This window comes from Juglans microcarpa x Juglans regia, chromosome 6S, assembly GCF_004785595.1.
Source record: "Juglans microcarpa x Juglans regia isolate MS1-56 chromosome 6S, Jm3101_v1.0, whole genome shotgun sequence".
NCBI classification, from domain to species: Eukaryota; Viridiplantae; Streptophyta; class Magnoliopsida; order Fagales; family Juglandaceae; genus Juglans; species Juglans microcarpa x Juglans regia.
Genome location: NC_054605.1, coordinates 17,250,995 through 17,273,080, shown reverse-complemented (window position 1 = coordinate 17,273,080; position 22,086 = coordinate 17,250,995). Strand labels below are relative to the sequence as shown.

The 22,086-nt window shown below is 36.9% G+C and overlaps 3 protein-coding genes across 7 annotated transcripts; all 3 read left to right on the top strand.

Annotated features, from left to right (window-relative positions):
- The first annotated feature begins 436 nt into the window (after positions 1–436).
- On the top strand, positions 437–10,364 carry LOC121236839 (uncharacterized protein At4g10930). Of its 4 annotated transcripts, XM_041133309.1 has the most exons (15): positions 500–518; positions 761–876; positions 1,385–1,470; positions 2,147–2,237; positions 2,489–2,538; positions 3,132–3,201; positions 3,946–4,055; positions 4,271–4,336; positions 4,816–5,384; positions 5,468–5,554; positions 5,692–5,746; positions 6,230–7,517; positions 7,621–7,695; positions 8,582–9,658; positions 9,855–10,364. In XM_041133309.1, the coding sequence occupies exons 2-15, from the start codon at positions 799–801 to the stop codon at positions 10,077–10,079; spliced, it is 3,927 nt and encodes a 1,308-aa protein (XP_040989243.1). In that variant the 5' UTR covers positions 500–518; positions 761–798; the 3' UTR covers positions 10,080–10,364. The 4 variants fall into 4 exon arrangements, with proteins under 4 accessions (XP_040989244.1, XP_040989245.1, XP_040989243.1 ...); XM_041133310.1 differs by having other exon boundaries at positions 437–876; positions 9,743–10,152; XM_041133311.1 differs by having other exon boundaries at positions 438–876; positions 9,820–9,942.
- A 1,484-nt stretch (positions 10,365–11,848) lies between these two features.
- LOC121237945 (SUN domain-containing protein 5) lies at positions 11,849–15,775 on the top strand. The gene is made up of 4 exons (XM_041134883.1): positions 11,849–12,247; positions 13,079–14,364; positions 14,462–14,547; positions 15,354–15,775. Exons 1-4 carry the CDS (start codon positions 12,028–12,030, stop codon positions 15,586–15,588), a joined length of 1,827 nt encoding a protein of 608 aa, XP_040990817.1. The 5' UTR covers positions 11,849–12,027; the 3' UTR covers positions 15,589–15,775.
- Positions 15,776–17,991: 2,216 nt separating this feature from the next.
- LOC121237777 (F-box protein SKIP8) lies at positions 17,992–22,005 on the top strand. 2 transcript variants are annotated; one of them, XM_041134656.1, is made up of 3 exons: positions 17,992–18,724; positions 19,260–19,456; positions 20,110–20,504. In XM_041134656.1, exons 1-3 carry the CDS (start codon positions 18,260–18,262, stop codon positions 20,258–20,260), a joined length of 813 nt encoding a protein of 270 aa, XP_040990590.1. In that variant the 5' UTR covers positions 17,992–18,259; the 3' UTR covers positions 20,261–20,504. The 2 variants fall into 2 exon arrangements, with proteins under 2 accessions (XP_040990590.1, XP_040990589.1); XM_041134655.1 differs by lacking the exon at positions 20,110–20,504 and adding an exon at positions 21,394–22,005 and having other exon boundaries at positions 17,995–18,724.
- Positions 22,006–22,086: the final 81 nt, after the last annotated feature.

The following is a 22,086-nucleotide window of genomic DNA, read 5'->3' as shown; positions in this document are numbered from 1 at the left end:
CCAGGTGCTATATGAGGACGATGCTAAACAAGTGGTTGATGGGGTTAATGGGAATACTGATGATTTATCTTTGGAGGGCCAACTGATTAAGGATATACAGGTTTTATTTTTACTCAAGTTGGATGGAAATTATGCTTTACCAGAAGATGCAACAATTAGGCTGCTCACAATGCTGCAAAAATTGGTATAAGTTTAGAAAATGAGTCTTAATGGATTGAGGATTGTCTTTTGGATGTTATATTTGTGATTCAATTTGATAAGTCCTGTATTACCTGATTATTTTAATAAAATTTTTATTATTTTTAAAATATATTTTTGTAAAATAATATTATTTTTATAAAATATTTTATAAAAATATCTCTTATTTAAAATATAATTGTGTAATGTGTTTTGAAAAATTTTATGTGTAAATCATTATCGTAAAACGATTCGCCTAAAAGACAAAAAAAAAACCCGACGATTTTCGGTTCGTCTTCTTCATCGTCGCACAACCCTCTCAAAAGAAACACACATTAACGGTGCTTTCTCTCAGTTACATGTAAACTTAAACCCCCAATATTTCTCCGTTGACCCTTTTAACCCATGAGATTCTTCCTCTTAATAACCAACTACTTGACCTCCGAATTCTGGAAAGAAAAAAAATCTGATTATTTATATTTCGGTCACTATTTTTCTGCTCCTTTTTGTTTTTCTTCAATTGATTAGCCGATTTCATTTCCCGTTAGCTTAAATTTTTTGTTGTTGTAATTCCTTTGATTAGTATCTGATTAGGGCTGCTAAAGTTCTTTGGGTTTCACAATGGAGGTGGATTTGGATGCAAGAGGCATTCCAGAAGAAGATACCTTTGAAGTTGATGATGATATTATCACTAATATTGTAAGCAGCCGAGTTACTGTTCTTTATCTAATCCCTTATTGTTGCTTTATTATTGAATTTATATTGTGCCAAAGCTTCAAAAGTTTCCGTTTCTACATATTTTCTTTAAATTTTTGTTCTCTATTTCGAATCTACAAGCCCGGTTAACCAATGCTTTCGGTATTTGGGACAATGATTGAGAGATAAAGGGCGAAAGGAAAATGAGAAAACATGATATTTTCTCAGTAGCGTTTTAAATTTCAAGAAAGAGTTCCTGAAAATTGTATTTCCATTGTACATTGTAAGGCAATCTCTGTTTCGTGAATTAGGCCATACGCGAGCTCCATAAGCTGCTTTGCTTATTACTAGTCGAACACATGCGGTGTATGGAGGAATTTGTTAGATTATATCATATTCTGTTTCTTATGGATACTCGTATTTTAGTTTTAGCTATTCATTTATTATACCTTTTTTTTAAAAAAATTTTTTTATCTGCCACTTAATTTTATTTTATTTTATATTGTGGAAGGATAATTCCAATTTTGAAGGTGAAGGGTGTGGGATATGCATGGATGTTGTCATTGATAGGGGGGTTCTAGACTGCTGCCAGCACTGGTATGTATCTACATTTTCTTCCATTCCTTTTGTCACTCAAGTGCGTGCATCTTGGTTAGTTGTGTTAATAAACCTTTCTTCTCATAATATCAAGATGTTACACATCATATTCCTTTATTTGCTTTTAAGTTAAGTGGAAGTGGGCACTCACATACCTTTGATATGAACCTTAAACTGCAATTACTGATACTTCTATTCTAGAATTCAATTATTGTAAAGCTAAGAAAGGAACTCAGTGGATATCAACCCCTTACTTTACTTTCTTCAATGTTTTTCTGTGACCAAGTGACTAATCTGGTTAGGACCTCTTGCAACAGCTGCATTTGTTTTTGGAAATGAGCTCTTAAAGAACTTATAAATTCATTGGTTTGTAGATGTCTAAAGGTAAATTCTGCCATGTTCATGGCGTTGGATTTTATCAGGGTTGAGTTGAGTTGAGTTGAAAAAGCCAATAGATTCTTTAGTTGGATGGGCATTTTTATAGATTTAGCTTCTTTATCCATCTATATTGATTTTTTTTATATATGTTCAACGAATCAGCTAGGTAAATTTATATTTTATTTATATCTGTTGTGCAAGATCAAGCAAACTAGTAACCATTTTATGTAACATTAATTTGCTTGGACAGAGAGCAAGATTTGATTTCATAAACTGAGTTCATCATGTGATTTTTCAGGTTTTGTTTTGCATGCATTGACAACTGGGCTACCATCACAAACCTTTGTCCGCTTTGCCAGAATGAATTTCAATTGATCACATGCGTCCCGGTCAGTGTTATAAAACTTTTGAAGACCGTTTTCCTTCATTGTGCTGCATTACTTCTGCTGTCATTGATATACATTCAGAACCTAATTTGCACAGAATTTGTTTCTAAGTATTGACTACTCTTGATGAGATCTGTTTCCCTTTTCTTTGAGTTTCTATCGAAGCTGTAATTAGAAGCTGGTAAAAGGAGACTAACAATAGAAGTTGGTACATAATAGATATAAAGTTTAATAAGTTCCATTTCATTATGTAGGTATATGATACTATTGGTAGCAACAAAGTTGATGAGGACTCATTTTCCAGGTACTTTTTAACAATATACATATTTTCTTGTGTTGTTTTAACTTTTACCTTGTTCAAAGCCCCATTCCTCTTAGTTTTGTACCTCCATGTAATATAGGCATTGCATTCTGAAAACTTAGGGTTTGGTTAAAAAAAATATATATACTTGTTTCATTTATTTATAGCAGTTCTATTTTACCCGATATCATATTTGTCAGTGTTACTTAAAGTTGATTCAAAGTCATATTGCTACACTTGTAAATGCTAAGTTGCTAATGGCTCAAAATCTGTTAATTTTGATAGAATTGTTACAAGTGGGTCTTCTCTAATATTTGTTTCGAAGCTCTTTGGCGAGAAGATATTAAGATAGAGCATGGAAAGAATTGTTACTTGCATTACTTTAAAAAATAAATGGCCTGCATTACGAATATGAGTACAAGTAGAATGTGGAGGATCTGTGGGCCATGCTTATAGTGGCACATAATTATTTTGTAATTATGCTGATTAAATTACTTCTTTTATAGGTAAAAAACAAAAGTAATGCTAACATTGTCACTATGCCTAGGTTTTCATCAACGATTATTTACTACTTTTTTTTTTCTTCACTTATGCAGAAATGATGACTGGTGCATTGAAGAGAAGAATAATATGCTCTCTTTTCCATCGTATTATATTGATGAAAATGTAATTTTCCTCTGATGCGATCTTGTAATACTCTCTTTAGTGCCGTTTCTAAAAGTCTGGCACCCTCCTGGGCCCAGTGTTATTTGGCGTAATTACATCATAAGTCCTTTATTGTCAATGGTGTTAGCCCGTATGGCATCACCCTCGCTACAGGTAAGGGGTGGAGGGTAAAATCATGTATTCTATCCCATGTGGATGCATGATTTTTTATTCTTTTAAATATCTGCATGGAGGCATGGGGGATTGAACACATGATTTTTTTCCTGCATAGATGCATGAGTTGTATAAATATATATATATATATACATATCCTATATATACATATATACATATATGAAATAATAAAAAGCATATATCCAAAACTCCTACAAATCAGAAAATGGCTGTTGTGTTTTCAAATGCCCTTAACCTAGAAGGCCAACTACTATCGTTGATATCGGCACTGTGATTCTGAAAGGTTGGCCGATCTACATCCACATGTCAGGCATTCATAAAAATATGTAACTAAATCATGTCAAGGAAAAAAGAGTAATTTAAATTGTTTCTAGACCATTTAATCGCCCCTTCCTATAATAGTCCATACAGAATATGGGTATAGCCATGCAAGCTTCTCAAGAAACAAAAATCTTCAGGAAGATTGGTGCTATTCTCAAATTAAGATCTCAAGGCTGTTTTTTCCAAATTTTGGTATTGTGTATGAATTTACATCTCAACATCTTTCTTATGTACTGTATGGTGTTGTAGGCAGTTATTTGCTTGGATGGAGATGGCTGCAAAATTCGAAGTGGATCAGTGACTATTGAGGGAGATTCCAATCTTGATACATCAATTGCTTGTGATTCATGTGATATTTGGTGAGCTTCAACCATAAAATCTGATTGATAGGGTTTGACTTATTCATTGAATGTCATTTAGGAATTTCACTGCTCAATTTGGCTTAAGTGAGAGTGAGGGTTCAGTAGGTTGATTTTTCCTAAATATTTTCAAGAACAAATGGTGAAACTTCTTGTTGTCTGTGAAGGGGCAAGAAAGGCTGATGGCCTTTTTTTTTTTGTTTGCATGGAATCAGGTATCATGCTTTTTGTGTCGGATTTGATTCTGAAGCCACATCTGAGAGTACCTGGTTATGCCCGAGGTAAGTTAATGGACTCTGATTATTAGTCGGCTGGTTTTGGCTGTTGGTTCCTTGGCTGAGTCTAATCCAGTGAATTTTCTTGAGCTGCATATGCATTATTTCATCCGTTAGTACTTGAACGTGCAGAACCTATTACTGCATTACTCAAGGTAGACTAATGATGTTTAATGGTGTTTTATAGATTATATATACTGTTTAGGGACATTAGAGTTCTACTATGGCAGCATACCTGCTTGGGTTATTTAGGTACTAACTCAATTATCCATACCACCAGGCGTTCGTTAACTGGCTCATCTATAACTTTGGCACAATCACCCTTTAATTGTTCCACAATCATCTGATGTTACCACCAGGCTTTTGTATACTACATGTATTCAAGGATTATACAAGGATAAATGAATTGTCAAAAATTTGTCTTTTCCTAGAAGCTGACTTCCCTTGTCATTTCTTTTAACATTCTTACTTTTGGATTAATGTAGATGTGTGCCACAAGAATCAGGAGTGGTTTTGACTCAGAGACCTAACAATGAGTGTGGCCCAGAAGATGCTAATTGTGAAAGTTTTGTTGAGGATGCTTTTGCTGGAAAGGTGTCCATTTCTGTTGCTGATGCTGGAGAGACAGCTGTTGTGATCTCAATGGTTGGTGAAAATCAGTGGACTGGAGAACCAAATGATAGCTTTCTGTCAACTGTCAAAGTCGAAAAGGACTTGAAAACTGAAACATTTATATCGTCTTCTGATGCCATTAGTCATAAGGTGGAAACGCCATCGATGGAGAAGACTATCATTCAACCAATCTTTGAGGTGAAGGAGCTGGAACTGTCCTTATCACACGATCCATCCTTCAGTTTGACTTCTAATTCCTTGGTGATTAGTGAGTTGAAGACAAGTTCTGCTGTCAAAGCAATGAAGGAACAAAGTAGCTTTCATGGCATTGAAAATACTTCAAGAAAGCTGACTAGTGAATCCTGTATTGGAAACAGGCAGTCTGAAGATGAAGCCACTATAGGCCTTCATCTTGGATTATCTGTAGGCGCTTTTTTGTCTGGTATTGGCATATATAACCTTTTTTGTTTATTTATTTATTTTTATAGCTACAATGCCATCACTGTCAATTTAATGTGCCCCTAGTTGATGTCATAAAGAATGATGGAATTGGAGATCAAGTCACTGAAGATGTCCAGCAGCAAATCCCTTCAGAAAAATCTTTGGCAAAAGGTATTTAAGTGTGGGCATCTTTTCTTTCTTTCTTTGAACATCCAAAGTAGCCACTTATGATATTGATAAGGCATTGATATGAACATCCTGATCTATTGCCTCATTACTGAATGTTTTCTGTTACAAATTTGAACCAGATGCTAATGAGAATGCTGCCATGGTTGGTGTAAAGAGAAAGTCTATTTATTGCAGGTAACTTATCATTCAAATGTCTCCTCTGCTTTTCTCACGTTTTTCTGCAGTTAGTGATCATAGCCATGTTCCCTAAGGATATGTTACTGCTGTACCCATGCCACAATTTTCCAGTGCCACTTGCTCACTTGCAGGTCCAGTTATCCTCATTTATATTCAGTATTTTGTTTCTGTTTTCATGGAAGCTCTTAGGCCTTTCAGCTGGCAAAACTTATGGCATTTTAGGGACATGGGTTCAGCAATAATTTATCTTAGCGTTGCTCACTGTTGTTTCCTCCGTATTAAACATGCCATGTTGGATTTTAAACTCTGTTGTATGTTTTTTTCAGTTTCATGAATAGCACTTAGAAGCAGGCAGTCACCCAAGTTTTTTTAGTTTATCTTCAATTATTGTGTTGTTTGGTGCAGTGCTCTCATGCATATCCTATGTAAATGTCTATTTACTGTCATTTGGTTGTCTTACTTATTCTTTGCATCTATTAGTGAGCATGAGTCTACTAGTGTTGATGGAAATCCCAAACCAAAGATTGTGACTGAAGTTTCTAGAAAGAAAATTAAAGCTGAAGGGAGGATTGAGCAGGTGCCTACAGAGGAGAACGGTGATGCTTCTGTGCTGGATAATTCTAAGAGCTTCCCAACCCCAATGGTAGTTCCCAAAGATGAAAGGTTGAAACATCATCAAGATGAGGATGATATTGCTTCTGATATAATGAGCATAGTTCAAGGGACAAACCATAGACTTTCCAAGGAGATTGCATGCCCAAATCCTCATGATAAATCATCGATAGAGCGAGAAAACATGGCTGGCTTCCGAGTAAAAAAGATAATGAGGAGAGCTTCTGAAGACAAGGAGTCATCCATGGCAGTTCAAAAACTAAGGAGAGAAATAAGAGAAGCTGTTCGTGAAAAATCTGCGAAAGATTTTGGGGAAAGCCTTTTTGATCCAAAGCTTCTTGCTGCTTTTAGGGCTGCTGTAGCAGGACCTAAAACTGAACCTGTTAAGAAGTTGGCACCTTCAGCTGTAAAGTCCAAGAAGTCAATGCTACAGAAGGGAAAAGTGCGGGAAAATCTAACAAAGAAAATTTATGGAGCATCCAATGGAAGACGAAAACGTGCATGGGATCGGGACTGTGAAGTTGAGTTTTGGAAGCATCGCTGCATGAGAGCTACAAAGCCTGAAAAGATTGAGACTTTGAAGTCAGTTCTTGGCCTCCTAAGAAAGAGTGCGGATAACTCAGATCATGGGTCTGATTCACAGGCCACAAATCCAATTCTTTCCAGGTTGTATTTAGCTGATACATCCGTATTCCCTAGAAAGGATAACCTCAAGCCTCTTTCAGCTCTTAAAGCTGTTGGTAGTTCAGAGCAGAGTAAAGAACAGCCCACTTCTGCAGACACCTGTTCAAAGGCATCTCTTGAAAGTAGTACTAAATGCACAGAATCAAACAAAATTGTGTCAAAGGCCGGGGTTTCTTCATTTGGAATTACAGAAAGTAAGAATAATGCCCCAACTTCAAAGAGCGATGTTGCTTCTGCTCCTAGTAAAGTAGCTTTAAGCACACGCCCAGCAGGGTCATCCATTTCTTCACTATGTGATTCTAAAGGTGGTAGTACTCAGAAGCAGCAGCTTGTTAAATCTGATGGTGTAAAGAGTGACAAAAGAAAATGGGCCCTGGAGGTCCTTGCTAGGAAAACAGCTGTAGCAAGCAGGAACACCAGCAATGAATTACAGGAAGACAAAGCAGTGCTTAGACGAAATTATCCCTTACTAGTATGTAATAGTTTGGTTTCTGAAATCCAATACTCTTCATTTCATCTTATTTTGTTTGATATCTGATATTTATACAATTCTTTTTTCTGATTGGTGTGAGCAGGCTCAATTACCAGCCGAAATGAGACCAGTACTGGCACCTAGTCACCATAATAAAATCCCCTTATCCTTGAGGCAGGTATAGAGTAATTTGCTGCCTCCACCTCCCATAACCAGGCTGGGTATTTTTACTGCAGTGAATGGATTAAATTTCTGCTTGGAATACTCTGTAGTTTTCTTTTTGATGTGAAAATATTTGGGAATGGAAGTGGAAGTGCTGAACCTTGGATGAAAACTGGGAAAGGCAGAAAAGGACCTTGCAAGGAAATGTAGGAAAAAAAAAAAAAGTTTGTGCGCATAATACTTACTATGGATTTTCATGGTTGATGTTGTCCATTAGTTCTAGCAATGCCACTGCCACCACCAGCACTGCAACTACTATTGCAGAGTGCTGCAACACTGCCGACACCAGCTCAAACACCACATGTCATCAATGCTAGCTCTATTGTTTGCAAGTTCACCATCACCAACACTGCACCACATTTTATGCTGCAATAGTGCCAACACCAAATTGACCACCTTCATCAGACCATTGCCAATGCTTTTTGTTTTCCACTTGTCACCTCTACGCCCACTGCAATTATAATAGAATTCCTCCAATATAACCATCCAAAAAGAAAAATTAGCTGTAGTTTGTTTTCTTGGAATTGGAGCAATTTGGATCTGTGGTTTGGCTGCTTTATATGCCAAGAGATATGAAGGAAAATTTAACAAAGACTTGTTTCACAGTAAAACCAAGATTTTTGGACACTACAGCATTCTTCTTTGGTATTAAACATGGTGTCGCTATTTTTCAGTTTACACAAGTTAAGGTTGTCATCCAGATGCATCATTCAAGTGCACCTTAAATGCTTTGGTTTTCCTCTATGGAATAATTATCTCTCATAAAAAAACGTTATAATAGTTGATTTCTTTATAATCCTGGAGTTTATCTATCTGGTTGTGTGACAACTTTTTTTCTTCAGACACAACTTCACCGACTCACAGAGTACTTCTTGAGGAAGGCAAATTTGTCAGTTATTCGCAGAACTGCAGAAACAGAATTCGCGGTTGCAGATGCAGTTAATATTGAAAAGGAGGTTGCCGATAGGTCAAACAGCAAAATAGTATACCTGAATTTATGTTCCCAGGAGATGTTGCATCATTCAGATAACAGCAAGTCCAGTATAGCCACAGAAGCATTAACTTCGCCCTCAGCAGAGGTTCCCGTCAAAGAATCGGACCAAGCTACCAATCAAATTTCAACTGATCCTGTAATCTTAGATGCACTGAGAAGTGCAGGCCTTGTGTCGGATTCTCCTCCAAACAGTCCACAATCAGAGAAGGAAGTCCTCAATAAAGATGACCCCTCAATAAGGGAGGAAGGGCCAGATGATGTATTTGATATGGATTCTTGTCCAGAACTGGATATTTATGGGGATTTTGAGTATGATTTGGATGATGAAGACTACATTGGTGCCAGTACAACAAAAGTCTCTAAGCTACCACCAGAAGAAGGTGCTTCAAAAATGAAAGTGGTTTTCTCTACTCTGAACTCTGAAAAGTTGAATAGTGGTACAGATATTGACGATCATGGAAAACCTGGGAATTTTGAAGCACCAAAGGACTCTACCCTGCCCCAGAACCATAGTGATGCGGGCATCAGCACTACCATGGAGGGCGAGATTGACAATTCTTGTGTTCCTCCAGAACCCTTTTCAAGTGAAAACGGTGAAGAACTTTCAATTGTAGAATGTGAAGAGTTATATGGCCCAGACAAAGAACCCCTCATGAAAAAATTCCCAGAAGTGGCATCAAGAAAGATATATGGACAGGTTGATGCAGTAGCAGAAAACAAAGATCCTGTACAAAACGAAAATAACATGTCAAATAAGGTGGTAAATGCAGAGAACATGTTTGTTGCAACTGTTGGTCCCAACTCTTCTGGTGCGGAACATTCACCCAACCAATTTCAAACAGGGAAAAATGTCGAAATCAAGGAGAAGGAATCTAGCACTGAGACTAGCAAGCGGCCTGATAGCTTCAATCATGTATTCAAGAAGGTAGCAGATGACCTTCTTTTTATCATATATTTGAGTTGATTTGGTTTTCTTTACTTCCATTTTCTTTTCTCCGTATTTGTACAGCCTTATGTAAATCATTTCATACTTCAGTCCTGTCCAATACTTATCCCATGCTTGTGCACGGCCTTTCCTTCTACTAGACTTCAAGCTTATCAGTCATACCATCTCTCTCTAGGTGGAAGCCTACATCAAAGAACACATCAGGCCACTGTGCAAAAGTGGCGTGATAACGACTGAACAGTATAGGTGGGCAGTGACAAGAACTACGGATAAAGTTATGAGATACCACTGCAAAGCCAAGAATGCAAATTTTCTCATCAAGGAAGGAGAGAAGGTGAAGAAACTGGCAGAGCAGTATGTTGAGGCAGCTCAGCAGAAGGAAAAAAGTGATTCTTTGTAAAGGCAGCTTTTTTCATCTTTCTCAAGGGCCATAGATGTTTACTTCCCTTTTGAGCTTAATAATTTGTGGATAGTTATGGGAAATAGCCCAAAACACCATGATTTAGGCATTGTACAAAAATGAGAATCAGAGAACATTGACCCAACTTGATGAGTAGTGGGTTTGGCCTGAACATAAACTACATATTGGTGGTAGGGAGTCATGTCTCATGGCTCCATTACTTTGTGCGAGGGTTCTTGTGCTCCAAAGACAGAATGCATATACTAACACGAAATTGTTGTTGCTGTTATTGTTGTTGCAATTGTTAGTAAAATCTGCTGAATGAGCTCTGCAATGTCATTTTTACCCAAACATATGGGGGATTTTATTGTATTGTAAAAGCAGCTAGTGTTTCAACTTTAAAGAAACTTTGAACACAATAGTTTCTCATAGCCTCGACCAAATTCCTCTCTTCACCGAAACCTCCCCTTCCCGCAAAACTCTCCGGCGGAAGGCGGCAGGCCCTTCTTTCTACATTTGGCCATACCTCTATCTTTTCCTCACTCTCTCTTTTTCTTCTTCATTTTCTATATTTTTTCTCATTTTTATCAAGCCATTGGAGGATAGATTTATGATTCCTGGCAAACTCTCTCTATATGCTCCATTGCCAACCTCCCCGTCCCCACGCGCCACCTAAACGCCTTGGTTTCCCGGCCCTGTTTGATGCTTTATCTTTTCAATTTTTTGTAGAGTTTTTAGGGGACAACAAGAGATAACTGCCTAAATAAGAAGGAAAAGGATGCTAAGTAAAGATAAGATACGTCTGGATGCTTATGTGATCTAAACTTCATACAATGAGGTAACATTGCAAACGCAAGCTTCATTCTTTTACGCATCCGACACACCATTGAAGTGAAAGTGTTCTACATTAGCGATTTTAAAAAATTATTGATATTTTATTTTTTATTCTTAAGTTGAATGGATCCCGCAATAAGGAGCGTGTTTACACACCGAATTGTGTAACAAAACCCTATGCCATATATAAGACACGACCCAAAGAAGGGAGAGGTAAATTGGGTGCATATGGTAATCTAAATGCTTAAGACTCCGTTTGGATTGTAAGATCCTCCCATTTCATCTCAATCTCAATATCTAAATATCACAAATATAAACACTTTTTAATTTCAAATTTTTAACTTTTTCATCTAATCATTATCTAATCATCATAATTCTTTCAAACTTTCAAATAAAACACAGAAAATAATTTTCAACTTTTTCAAATTTCAAAACAAAAATTATATTAAAAAATTATATTCTAACAATATTTTAACTTTATAATATTTTATTCAATTTTCTCTCACTCATTTATCAAAATTTCATAAAATATCTTATCTCAAACTATTTCATTATTATTTATAAATTATTTTATTATTATTTACATATTATTTCATTTCATCTGACTATCCAAAAGTAGCTACTAAATTATTTCATCCCAATGAAATTCAAAAGTTGCTAACTTTCCTTTGGTAAAATATTACAAGTTCCAATCAAAGCTCAATTGTCATATTTGCACTATTTGGTTGGATACCCAAAGTTCAACTTATGGATGGCCATTACTTTTATTTATTTTTAAATAAAAATAAATATTTAAAAATAAATTATTTAGAGAACTTTTAAAAGATCCGAAGAAGTAAGAGGTGGTCGTCCACAAGAATTAAACTGTAATAACTTCTTTTTATGGGTTTTATATTTGAATAATCCCTGACGAATCGCCATTCATATGGCACAAAACAGAAAGTAGCTTACGCAAGACTAGGAGTAGGATGGCGAATAAAACACCCAAAGACAAGCATGATTATAGTACGTGTTTCCAGTTTCTTAGGAAACTCTTATCTCTCTCTCTCTCAGAACGAGTGAGACCCACAAATTAAACCGTCGACTCCACAGCTTCTGTCTGTACGGGTGAAAGATGAAGACGCCGCGGAAGGTCTCCTTAAATATCAAATGCCAATGCCAAAACATTAACGGCAACCAAAGCAAGGAAAGCAACAAAAACAACTGCATCAGAGAGGACAACAACAATACGAGGAACTTTTACGAGCTTTCCGTGTCTTTCATCCTCTCGCTTTGGTGTCTTGTCTTCTTGTTCTACTTTCACCTTGGCCATGTCAATGGCATAGGCAATGGAGGTTAAAATCCTCGTTTATTTATGTTCCATTTTATTTGGGTTCTGCAGTCTTTCTCACCAGTTTGTTGCTTCTTCTTTTTTTCAGTTTTCATTGATTTTTTAATTTTTTTAGTTTAATTGGTGTGGATTAGGAGTAACTTCCTTCTTTTCCGTTAATTATTTGCTAACTTCTCTGTTTGGTTGCCAAGAAAAAGGAACAAAATAGTTGAAAACTTGAAAGTTGAAACCTTTATAACTGGTGTTTTCCCCCTATCATAATGAAGAATCAATCTAAGATCGCCAAACAAACGTCCTAGGCTTCGTAGAATTAATTCGCTCGTTAATAACTCCTCCTAGATTTAGTTCAGTTAATTAGCCTGGTAATTATGCAAGTTTAGTTTAATAAGTACTTCAAAATTTTGTGCCATTGCCTATTCTTCAGATCAATCAAATTTTGTTTGTTGCTTGAGTAAAACAAAGTTCCATTTTGCCTTTCTTTTCCTGTCCTGCAGTTTTCTGCCTTTTTTAGTTTTCGGGAAGACATTTAGAATAAATAGAACTTGGAATCTTAAAACGGGTGGGCTTGGATATGATATTCTGCCATTAGAACAAAGTTAAAAGAAAATGTGAACTCAGGACCACCTATTCTGATGCATGATAAACTACCGATCTAAGCTTAAATTTATCAAATATTCTAGTAGTTGCCATCGTTTGGAAATGATCTTTTTTTCCCCTTTTGAATATAAAGAAAATTATATGTGAAGTGATTAAACTGGATGATCTTTGTTAGTTGAATGTTGGGGCTGAACCATTTATTTATTTCGTCATATTGATTTAAGTTAATGTGCTTCAGGCAATTCATATATCACAAACAGAAGCAATACCCACGCAGACGAGATATTTTTAGAGGGTAATAAGTCAACTAGCTGTAATAATTCCAGTGTTCATCGCAGCTCTATGAATCCGAACCATTCACTTCCAGAGACAAATAGAGTAGGAGTAGTTTGGAGCTTTTTCGGTAACGATGCTTTAGCGTGTGAAGTAGAACACCAAGAACGACAGGAAACAGAAAAAGCTATTCAAGCAGAACAACTTCCAAGTGGGAGAACTCCTAATCCCACCTATCTCAATCTTGATGAGTTCCGAAACATAACAAGGCAAGAAAAAGACAGAGCCTCGCCTAGCCGACTTGTTAACATCACCCACCGGCTTGAACTTGACGGAACGGCATACAACTATGCCTCTGCATCTAAGGGTGCAAAGGTGGTGGCTCATAATAAGGAAGCAAAAGGAGCCAGTAATATTTTGGGGAAGGATCATGACCGGTACTTGAGAAATCCTTGTTCTGTGGGAGAAAAGTTTGTGGTGATCGAACTTGCAGAAGAGACTCTGGTTGATACTGTCAAAATTGCAAACTTTGAACATCATTCTTCAAATTTCAAGGAGTTTGGTTTATCTTGCAGTTTAAGCTATCCAACTGATACCTGGTCCCCTTTGGGAACTTTTGTTGCTGCTAATGTCAAGCATGCACAATGCTTTAAGTTACCTGAACCTAAATGGGTGAGGTACTTGAAGTTAAATTTACATAGTCATTATGGGTCAGAGTTTTACTGCACACTGAGTGTTGTAGAGGTGTATGGTGTTGATGCAATTGATCGGATGCTTGAAGATCTCATCGTGGCTTATGCAGAACCGGCTCCCAGCAAATTGCCAGAGCCTAATTCAACCACAATACCTTCTTTAAAACCAGAAGTTGGTCCAGTTAACAGGAAAGGAGAGGGTGAAGTTCAAAATGACACTGAGACTGGTGTAGTGACAGGGAGCAGCAATAATGCCCAAAAGCTCAAAGCGGATGCAACAAAAACTTTGGGTATTTTGAACGGTATTCCTAATCCTGTAATAGAGGTTAGACAACAGTCAAATGGTAGAATACCTGGAGACACTGTCCTGAAGATTTTGATGCAGAAGGTGAGGTCACTTGAGTCAAACTTATCTGTGCTGGAGGAGTATATCAAAGAATTGAATCGGAGACAAGGGAATGTTCTACCTGAGCTTGAAAAAGAGCTATCGAGTATATCATCGCTCCTGGATAAAAGCAGAAGAGAGATCAAAGATCTGTTGGGGTGGAAGGAGAGCATGGTATTGTCTTTCTGCTCTCGCTCTCTCTGTCTCCTCTCTCTCCCTATAAGTAGCCTTCCACATCCACCTAATTGTTTGGCATCCTTCCCTTCTGCAGGAAAAAGGAATTACTGACCTTCAGTTGTGGAAAGCTCTTGTCTCAACTCAAGTGTATGAATTGGTCAGAGAAAATAACAAGCTAAGGTTGGGAATCGTTTACTTTTTTCCTATTTACCTTCTTTATTCCTTATGATCCTATCTAGAGGCTGCAAACAGTTATTGGTTCTAGTTGTTTGCTCTTTTGTCTTCTTCTTTTCAAATCTTTATTAAGAATGGGTTAATCACTTGATGAAATGCTTTTCCTTTCCATAATTCTGCAAGTGTTCAATCAACAACCCACTCCTTAGATGAGACTGAGAACCTAAAGTGGCAAACATCTCATGTATCTTGATCATAATAATGCCGAGATAAAGCTACAATTGCTATGCTTTCCAATGTCAGTGAAATGACTGCTTACTGCATCAGGATTCTTTAGTATTCAACTAGACTGATTTGCAAAACCTTTACCATTCCTGTTATCATACTGACTGTAATCGGTAGGTTTGAATGACAATTGAAACAAGTCCCTTCTTGCAATAATATTTCATCTACACTTTTTTTATGACGAGGAATTCTAGAGACTGTGTAACTGCAACATGTCTTTAACCCAGTTTAAACCCTTGACCGTATAATGCATCCTCGTCACAGGGATCATATAAATCATTGGCTTTTTCACTGATGGGACGTAACTCCTAGAAATTGTATGCACCTAGGGAACCTTAGACCTAGAGGGAGCATGCCAGCAAGATCAAGAACCTTACCACTTAAGCCAACCCTTAGAAGTTATATTTCGTCTACCCTTTTAACTTACTGATATAACATGTTTTTCCTTATTTTCTTTCCATTTATTTTCCATTTTTTGCACTTCCTGTGTCTGACACTCTTTTTTCTCTTTTCCTTTATTACCACAGGTTAGATATTGAAAAGGTTGCTAGCGATCAAGCAAATTCAGAAAGTAGAGAGCTTGCTGTGCTTGCAGGGAGTCTTTTGTTTTTGTGCTTTGCAATTCTCAAGCTAATTTCAACAAAAATCTTCACATTTTTTGGAGCCCGCCGATCTGATAAGGAGTGCCAGACAAGTAGAGGTTGGATTTTGATACTTGTTAGCAGTTGTGTGACAATATTCATTACCTTGATCTATAGTTAGTCTCTCATTTTTGCTGCTCCAGTAAAACGAGATTATTGGCGTTTAGGTCTCTTTGTAATTATAGCTTATGTTTAAAGGAGACTGGTCTTGAGGAAACAGCTCAAGTTGCTTTCTTGGAATGAACTTTACCAAACTGTATACTTGCTGAAACTGGTACCCTTACCTTTATTTGCCTATTCACAGTCCATGCACGTTGGTAAACGAAAGTAAACAAATCATGATTTATTTTTGGAATTGGCACAAAATGCAAGTAATATATAACTAACTACATTCAACCTTGGATGCTGTTCTCTATGTCGCATTGTTTCTGTTCCTTAAAACTTGCGAAAATGAAACCATAGACACAGTTTGGTCTCCAAACTTGAAAGAAGTTTCCAAAAGACTGAAAGAACATCATCAAAGGCGTGGAAATAAGGCAGGATTCTGGTTCATGCACTACCTCTACAGCAAATTCAACAATCAGAACCATTGCAATCTTCATTAAAAAGAAATACTTGTAGCATCTGGGGGATGACTGATCATCTTGGGTTACCATCTAAAGTCACAAACAGTGGACCCAAAAAGGGGGAGTGATTGATGTGATCAAACCTGGCCTTGCGTGTGTGCTTTCGACTTCAATAATTTTCTTTTTTTTTTTTTTTTGAAAAAATCTAATTATAAACGATTCTGCGAATTAATATGCGCACTCATTCAATATGATTGGTCAAAAAGTAGATTTTATTAAAAACAATATTAATTTAAATTTACAATATGAAAACAACAACATTAATACTCAGATTAGTACGCAAACTTATTTGTTTGTAATAAAACTCTTTTTTTTTTCTTTCCTTCTTGGAAAAACAGATGGTTAATTTGTTCCTCGAATTGGAAAACACAATGACAAGACATTGCCAACCCAACATCGTGCAAGCGTGAGAACAAAGGAGGTTGTTTGCTTGTAGTGTGGCATAAACGATAAGATCATTATTGTTTTTATCATTAATAATAACCTCAAAGTTACATTTAATTTACTTTCTTCATTCTATCCATGCCATAACTTCTTGTCACTCGATGAATCATGCCAAGATATCGACTTGAAATTAATTTGTTGTTTTGGGGGGCTGTTTTCCAATTGGAGACGTTGTATAACCGATGCAATGTGCACCATTTTCATCTCAATAGTATCAGGTACAAAGTTTTTTTCAGATTTTAAGATTTCAATTGGGAGAGAGACATATGAAGTATACTCTACAATATTTATTATTCATTTAGTGCTACTCGGGATATTTATACAGACAACAATAAATATTATAGAACCTACATCATATATTTATTAAATTTAAACAAGAACTTGGAAAATTACGTTGATTTTATCTATCACATCACATTTGGGCTTTAAGTTTGTATTTTAACTAAAGCTAGAAGATCAATTTTATACAGATTCTAATCTATATATGTTAATAAAACTTATAAGAAAATTGCTTTAGCTATAAGAATATCCTATAAAAATAATTTCACAAGTTATGTAACTTGATGTGATACGTTAGATTGTACATATGTTTTTATTCTAAAGTAAATTCAACTAATCATATAAAACTATAACAGTTTACAATTATTTTAAAAATGTTTTTTTTTTTTATCTCTTTGTACCTGTAGCACTTTTAAATTTAGCATGTATTTCGCAAATGCAATCCAAGAAATGTCGTTAGCTGTTAGAGCTAGTCAAATGTTAGTGAAATCCAAAATATAACTAAGTTTTGTATAAATGGCTAACTTTGAGCTATAATAACTCTAAAAGAATTTTCAAAGTTGGAGAGTCATTATTTATCCATCAAATCTATATTTTATTCACAAATAATCAACAAGACTTTATTAAATTCTTTTTAAAACTTTCATTAGTAAACAAGTCTATATTATGTCCAGATTTTTCATAAAATATATTTTTGTAAACAAGACAATATTTATGTTGGATAATTAGGTTGATATAAAAAATAGTTAAAAAATAATAATTTTAAGGAAAAATTAAATTATTAATTAATATATGGAGTGCATTTGTAAAATATAAAAAAAATTATTAAAAAAATTATTATTAAAATATATAATATAATATTATTATTTTAACTTAAAAATTAATAATCCAATATAAATTAATATTTTCAATAGTTTTAATTTTAACCAGAACTCTAACTTTTAACCAAATTTTAGTGTTAGACCATTGCCATGCTCTGAGGCCGTGTGACACGTTGCAATGTAGGCTATTGAGAGACAAAACGAACTAGATTTCCTAACAAATTAACATTTCTGATTAACAAAATTACGTGCGTGTGCTCTAAACTACTACGAGTAGTAATGTATTTAGTCAATGTTTGAAAGGCGCGAAATTACAAAATTGTCCATAAAAACAAAAGGACGAAAAACCAGAACAGTAAAAAGAGTACACGTTCCATCTCTGAGAATTTTGGGTTTCTGGTGTCAGATACGACGACGCACAGACAATCCAACCACCACCTCCACCGTCTTCTTCCTCCTCCTCTGCAAAATCTATTTTAGGGTTTCAGAAAACCACCGGAGCCCGAATATACACCTCCTGAAAGAAATAAAGAGAAATCTCGTACTTTCTTCTCAGACGACGGCGTACCGCTGCATATCTACTTTAGGGTTTCATGTCCTTCGTAGCTTTCATGACTTATGAATGGAGATTGCCTCTAGTCTCATTACCTTCCTCTCGTTCCAACCGTTCTTTGTGGCCGCAATAGTCACCGTGCTCTGTCTGCTACTCGCTCTCCTTGCCGTCCGATCAGTGCGGTTCCCCTATTTGGAGACCCCCCAATCAGACGGGGTGGACTCCGTCGCGTCTGCGAATAAGGTTTGCAATTGCGTTTGCTCGTGTAACGGTGGTTTCGGGGCTCCCGATTCGGAAGCTACGGTTGCGCCGTACGTGAACGGCGGGACAGCTAGTATGGTGGAGAAGGCTTCGTCGGTGGCGGTGGCGGAGAGACTGACGGGCGCGTCGATGATGGAGCAGCTGGTGCCGGAAATTACCACGCACGCGCTGAGCTACTTGGACTTTCCGAGCCTGTGCCGCCTCTCGATGACCAATTCGCTCATGCGCAAGGCCGCCAACGACGACAATGCGTGGAAAGCGCTTTATCACAAAGTAATTATATGCAGTTATATATCGAGAGTTTTGTGTCGGATTTGAAGTAATTACGCATTTTGCTGATGATTTTTGGTTGCTGAGGAGTATAGGGGATTCAGAGAAGCAATTTTTCGTCCTCAATTGGGTTGAAAATAGCTAAAATCATGTTAGAAACAAATGGAAAATTGAATACTAGAATTACAACTTTTGGCTGTGATGAATGTGGATTGGGTTTTTGATATTAACTGAAACGTGCTATGGATGAGTTTTGGGTATTCGCAATCTGGAGGGAAATATCCCTTTAGATCATTCCATCTTGATTACCAATGACTGTGTTAGTGCATTTTTGTCAGCATACTTCTAAATTACAGAGTGTTGAATAATGGGATTTTCGTTGGTAATTGCTAGGTTTTGATTTCTCTGCATGTCATGATTGCAATCTGATTTGCGTTTGCCCATTTCTATGCCGTTGACATGTCATCTGCTGCTTATGTAGAATCACTTTCTGGAGGATCTCTCAACTGATATTTCTGTTTCTCAATTTCATTTTTAGGACTTTACATTAGAACAAGATAGCGTGACGCCTGCCAATGGGTGGAAGGCTTACTATGCGGCTACAAGAGCCATTGTGACTATTAATGCTGATTTCTTCAGCATCATCAAAGAAAGGTCTCTTCCAGCAATGAGTCACTTTTGGCTAAATGCAGATTATGTAAAGTGTGTTCACGCCTCAGGAGAACTGTTTTCAGGGTATGACGTTTAGACTTGCTTGCAGAGACATGCTTAAGATGCTTTATTCGTGCTGATAGAAAATATAGTTTCGTATGCGTGTTTCTGTTAAGTTCATCCATGATACGGCTGTTTTTCGAATACTTTTGACCCTTATTCTTTTTATTTTTGGCCTGTTTATGCAGCTAGCCTATAAGCTCTTAATATGTTCAGAGTTTTTGTGGTGTGCTCGCATAGTGTCTGTCTTGGTATGGAAGATATTGACCAGACATGAACATTGTACCACCTTTCAATAATGCTAGTTTGTGGTTCCATAATTGTGTGCAAAACCCATTCACTTTCTTATGCTACCCACACACATGTATGTACTTGTCTTTGGCTGGTTTGATTGTTTTTTCTAAGGGCAGAAAGGGACTAGATATCGCTAACATAGTCTTTGTTGTGGATTGCTCAAAGTTTCAAACTGCACCATAGCTTGTCGCATGTAGCGGTTAGGACAGTATTCTACTTGGCCCAGGACTGCCTGGCTCTGATTGAATATGATGCTTAAATTTAGCCGAGAATTGGCATGGTGTTTATGTAGGGATTTGGCTCAGTGGGTGAGCAGAAAGTACCATTTCACATTTGCTTTATTTACCAAACTGAGCATACTGCCCTTGTATTGAATTATATAGACATACATGTTGGAGGGGGATAAAATATCCCAGGCCCATAATGGGTTTCAAGGCCCTGCCCAAGGGGGGATCTCCTCAGGAAGGAAGCGAGAAAGGACAAAAGGCTGAGAAGGGGAAAGGTGTCAGGAGAAAAAGTGAAGATGTGACATAAAGCAAGGGAGGGCAAAGGATAAAGGGGGACAGTAAAACGATTTGGGGGGGACTGGAACTTCTTCGGCTTCTTCAACCCCACGACAAGGACACTGGCGACAACATTTTTCCACCAAAAGATAGAGTTTCGATCTTCATTGTACAGTGAGGATGAGAGACAATGAGAGACTGTAAAACAAGCATATTATAGTGGATTCTTCCCCCAAACACCCTGTGGACGTAGGCATTATGCCGAACCACGTAAATCTGAGTGTCACCCTCTCTTTTAATTTCCCAACATATTTACTTTCCATTCACTGCCATTGATGTACGCACTGATGAAAGCCTGAATAGTCTCATCTGGCCGGGAATTACTCTTTCTCTCCTTCCGGCCTATTGGGCTATTTTTAGCCTTCAACACATGTACTTAATTATTCATGCATTATCTAGTAGAATGTATGCACTTAGATACATGTGCATACCTAACCTCTCAGGCATGCACATAGATGCACATGTATATAGGTACTTTTGTATGTACGTGTATAAATTTATGCATATTCAATGCTAGTTGGGATTATTGCTGTCCCTTCTCTTAGTTTTGTTCATCTGCAGAATGGTACCCTTAGACCTTAAGTATGTCCAACATTTGGTTTATTGATGAATTTAACACAAGTTGATCTGTAGTTTCTAAATAGAAAGGTCAATTTAGAGCATTATGACAGTTTTGGTTAATCTGCTATATGTTTGCTTGGTTTGAAATTTTGAGGTTTTTTAGCCCTGCTTCTTGAAGATTTCTGATGGGCATTTTAATTTCCAAAGTCAACTTTATATTTAGTGATTCTTGATATATTTATTGAAACTGGGATGGAAGAGAGTTGTTCTTTAAAAGCAGGTTGATTTCTTTTAATGGCGGAAATATCTAAACTGCAGCAGCACTGGGTTCAATCTTTTGACCTTTATGTCCTGATGGCACTATAAATGTCAATGTTGCTTCCAACTGAGAAAGACACTGCTATCTGTTGGGGTTTTCATACATGCAAAAGCTGTTGGGCTTGCAGTGATTTTGAGATTTTGTCTGATCTCTATTTTTTGTTTGCCTTTTCATGTTTGATTGAAATTAAAGTAGAGCTGAATCATCTTTGTTCCCTCTTTCAGGTATAATGCTGTAATACAGAGTTGGCAGCTTGCATTCAATTGGGAGCACGGGTTCAACTTTCAAGTTCGGGATGTGCGGGCTCGGGTTCTGACAGACACGGCTTGGGTTACCATGAAAACGTATGTTGACATCGATTCTGGGCCATTCAACGTAACTAATGTGTTCGAGTTGCATAATGGGAGGTGGTATATGGTGCATCATCACAGTTCTGTGCTGACGATTGATGGTGAGGTGGAGGAACCAATTGTGCATGCATAATAGAAGAAGAAGAAGAGATGATACCAGTGAGATATCTAACACTAGTCACAAAAAAATAGTGGTGGTATTTGTTAGCTGGAGCAACTTGGTTGAAATTCCACTATGATTTCTTTGGATTATCCTTTTTCAGTTGCCAACCTCAGTTTTGGCCCTTTCGTGATTAAAAAAAGAAAGGTCTCCTTTATTTTTTGTCTACACTTTTTGCTAGATCAATTGCATAGGAATGAGCACGAAAAGCTTGAAGGGATTAAATTACAAAAATTAGTTCCAAATAACTTATTGTTCAACCCCAAGAAGAGAGCGGATTCAGGGATATTGATATTGTAATTGCAAGAAAGTATTGGACCGATGAAGGAATTATACTACAGCAGTTCCATGTTGTTTGGCGAATGAGGGTTTTGTTTGGGTGGCTGCAAATAACTTCGTTCTTGCCT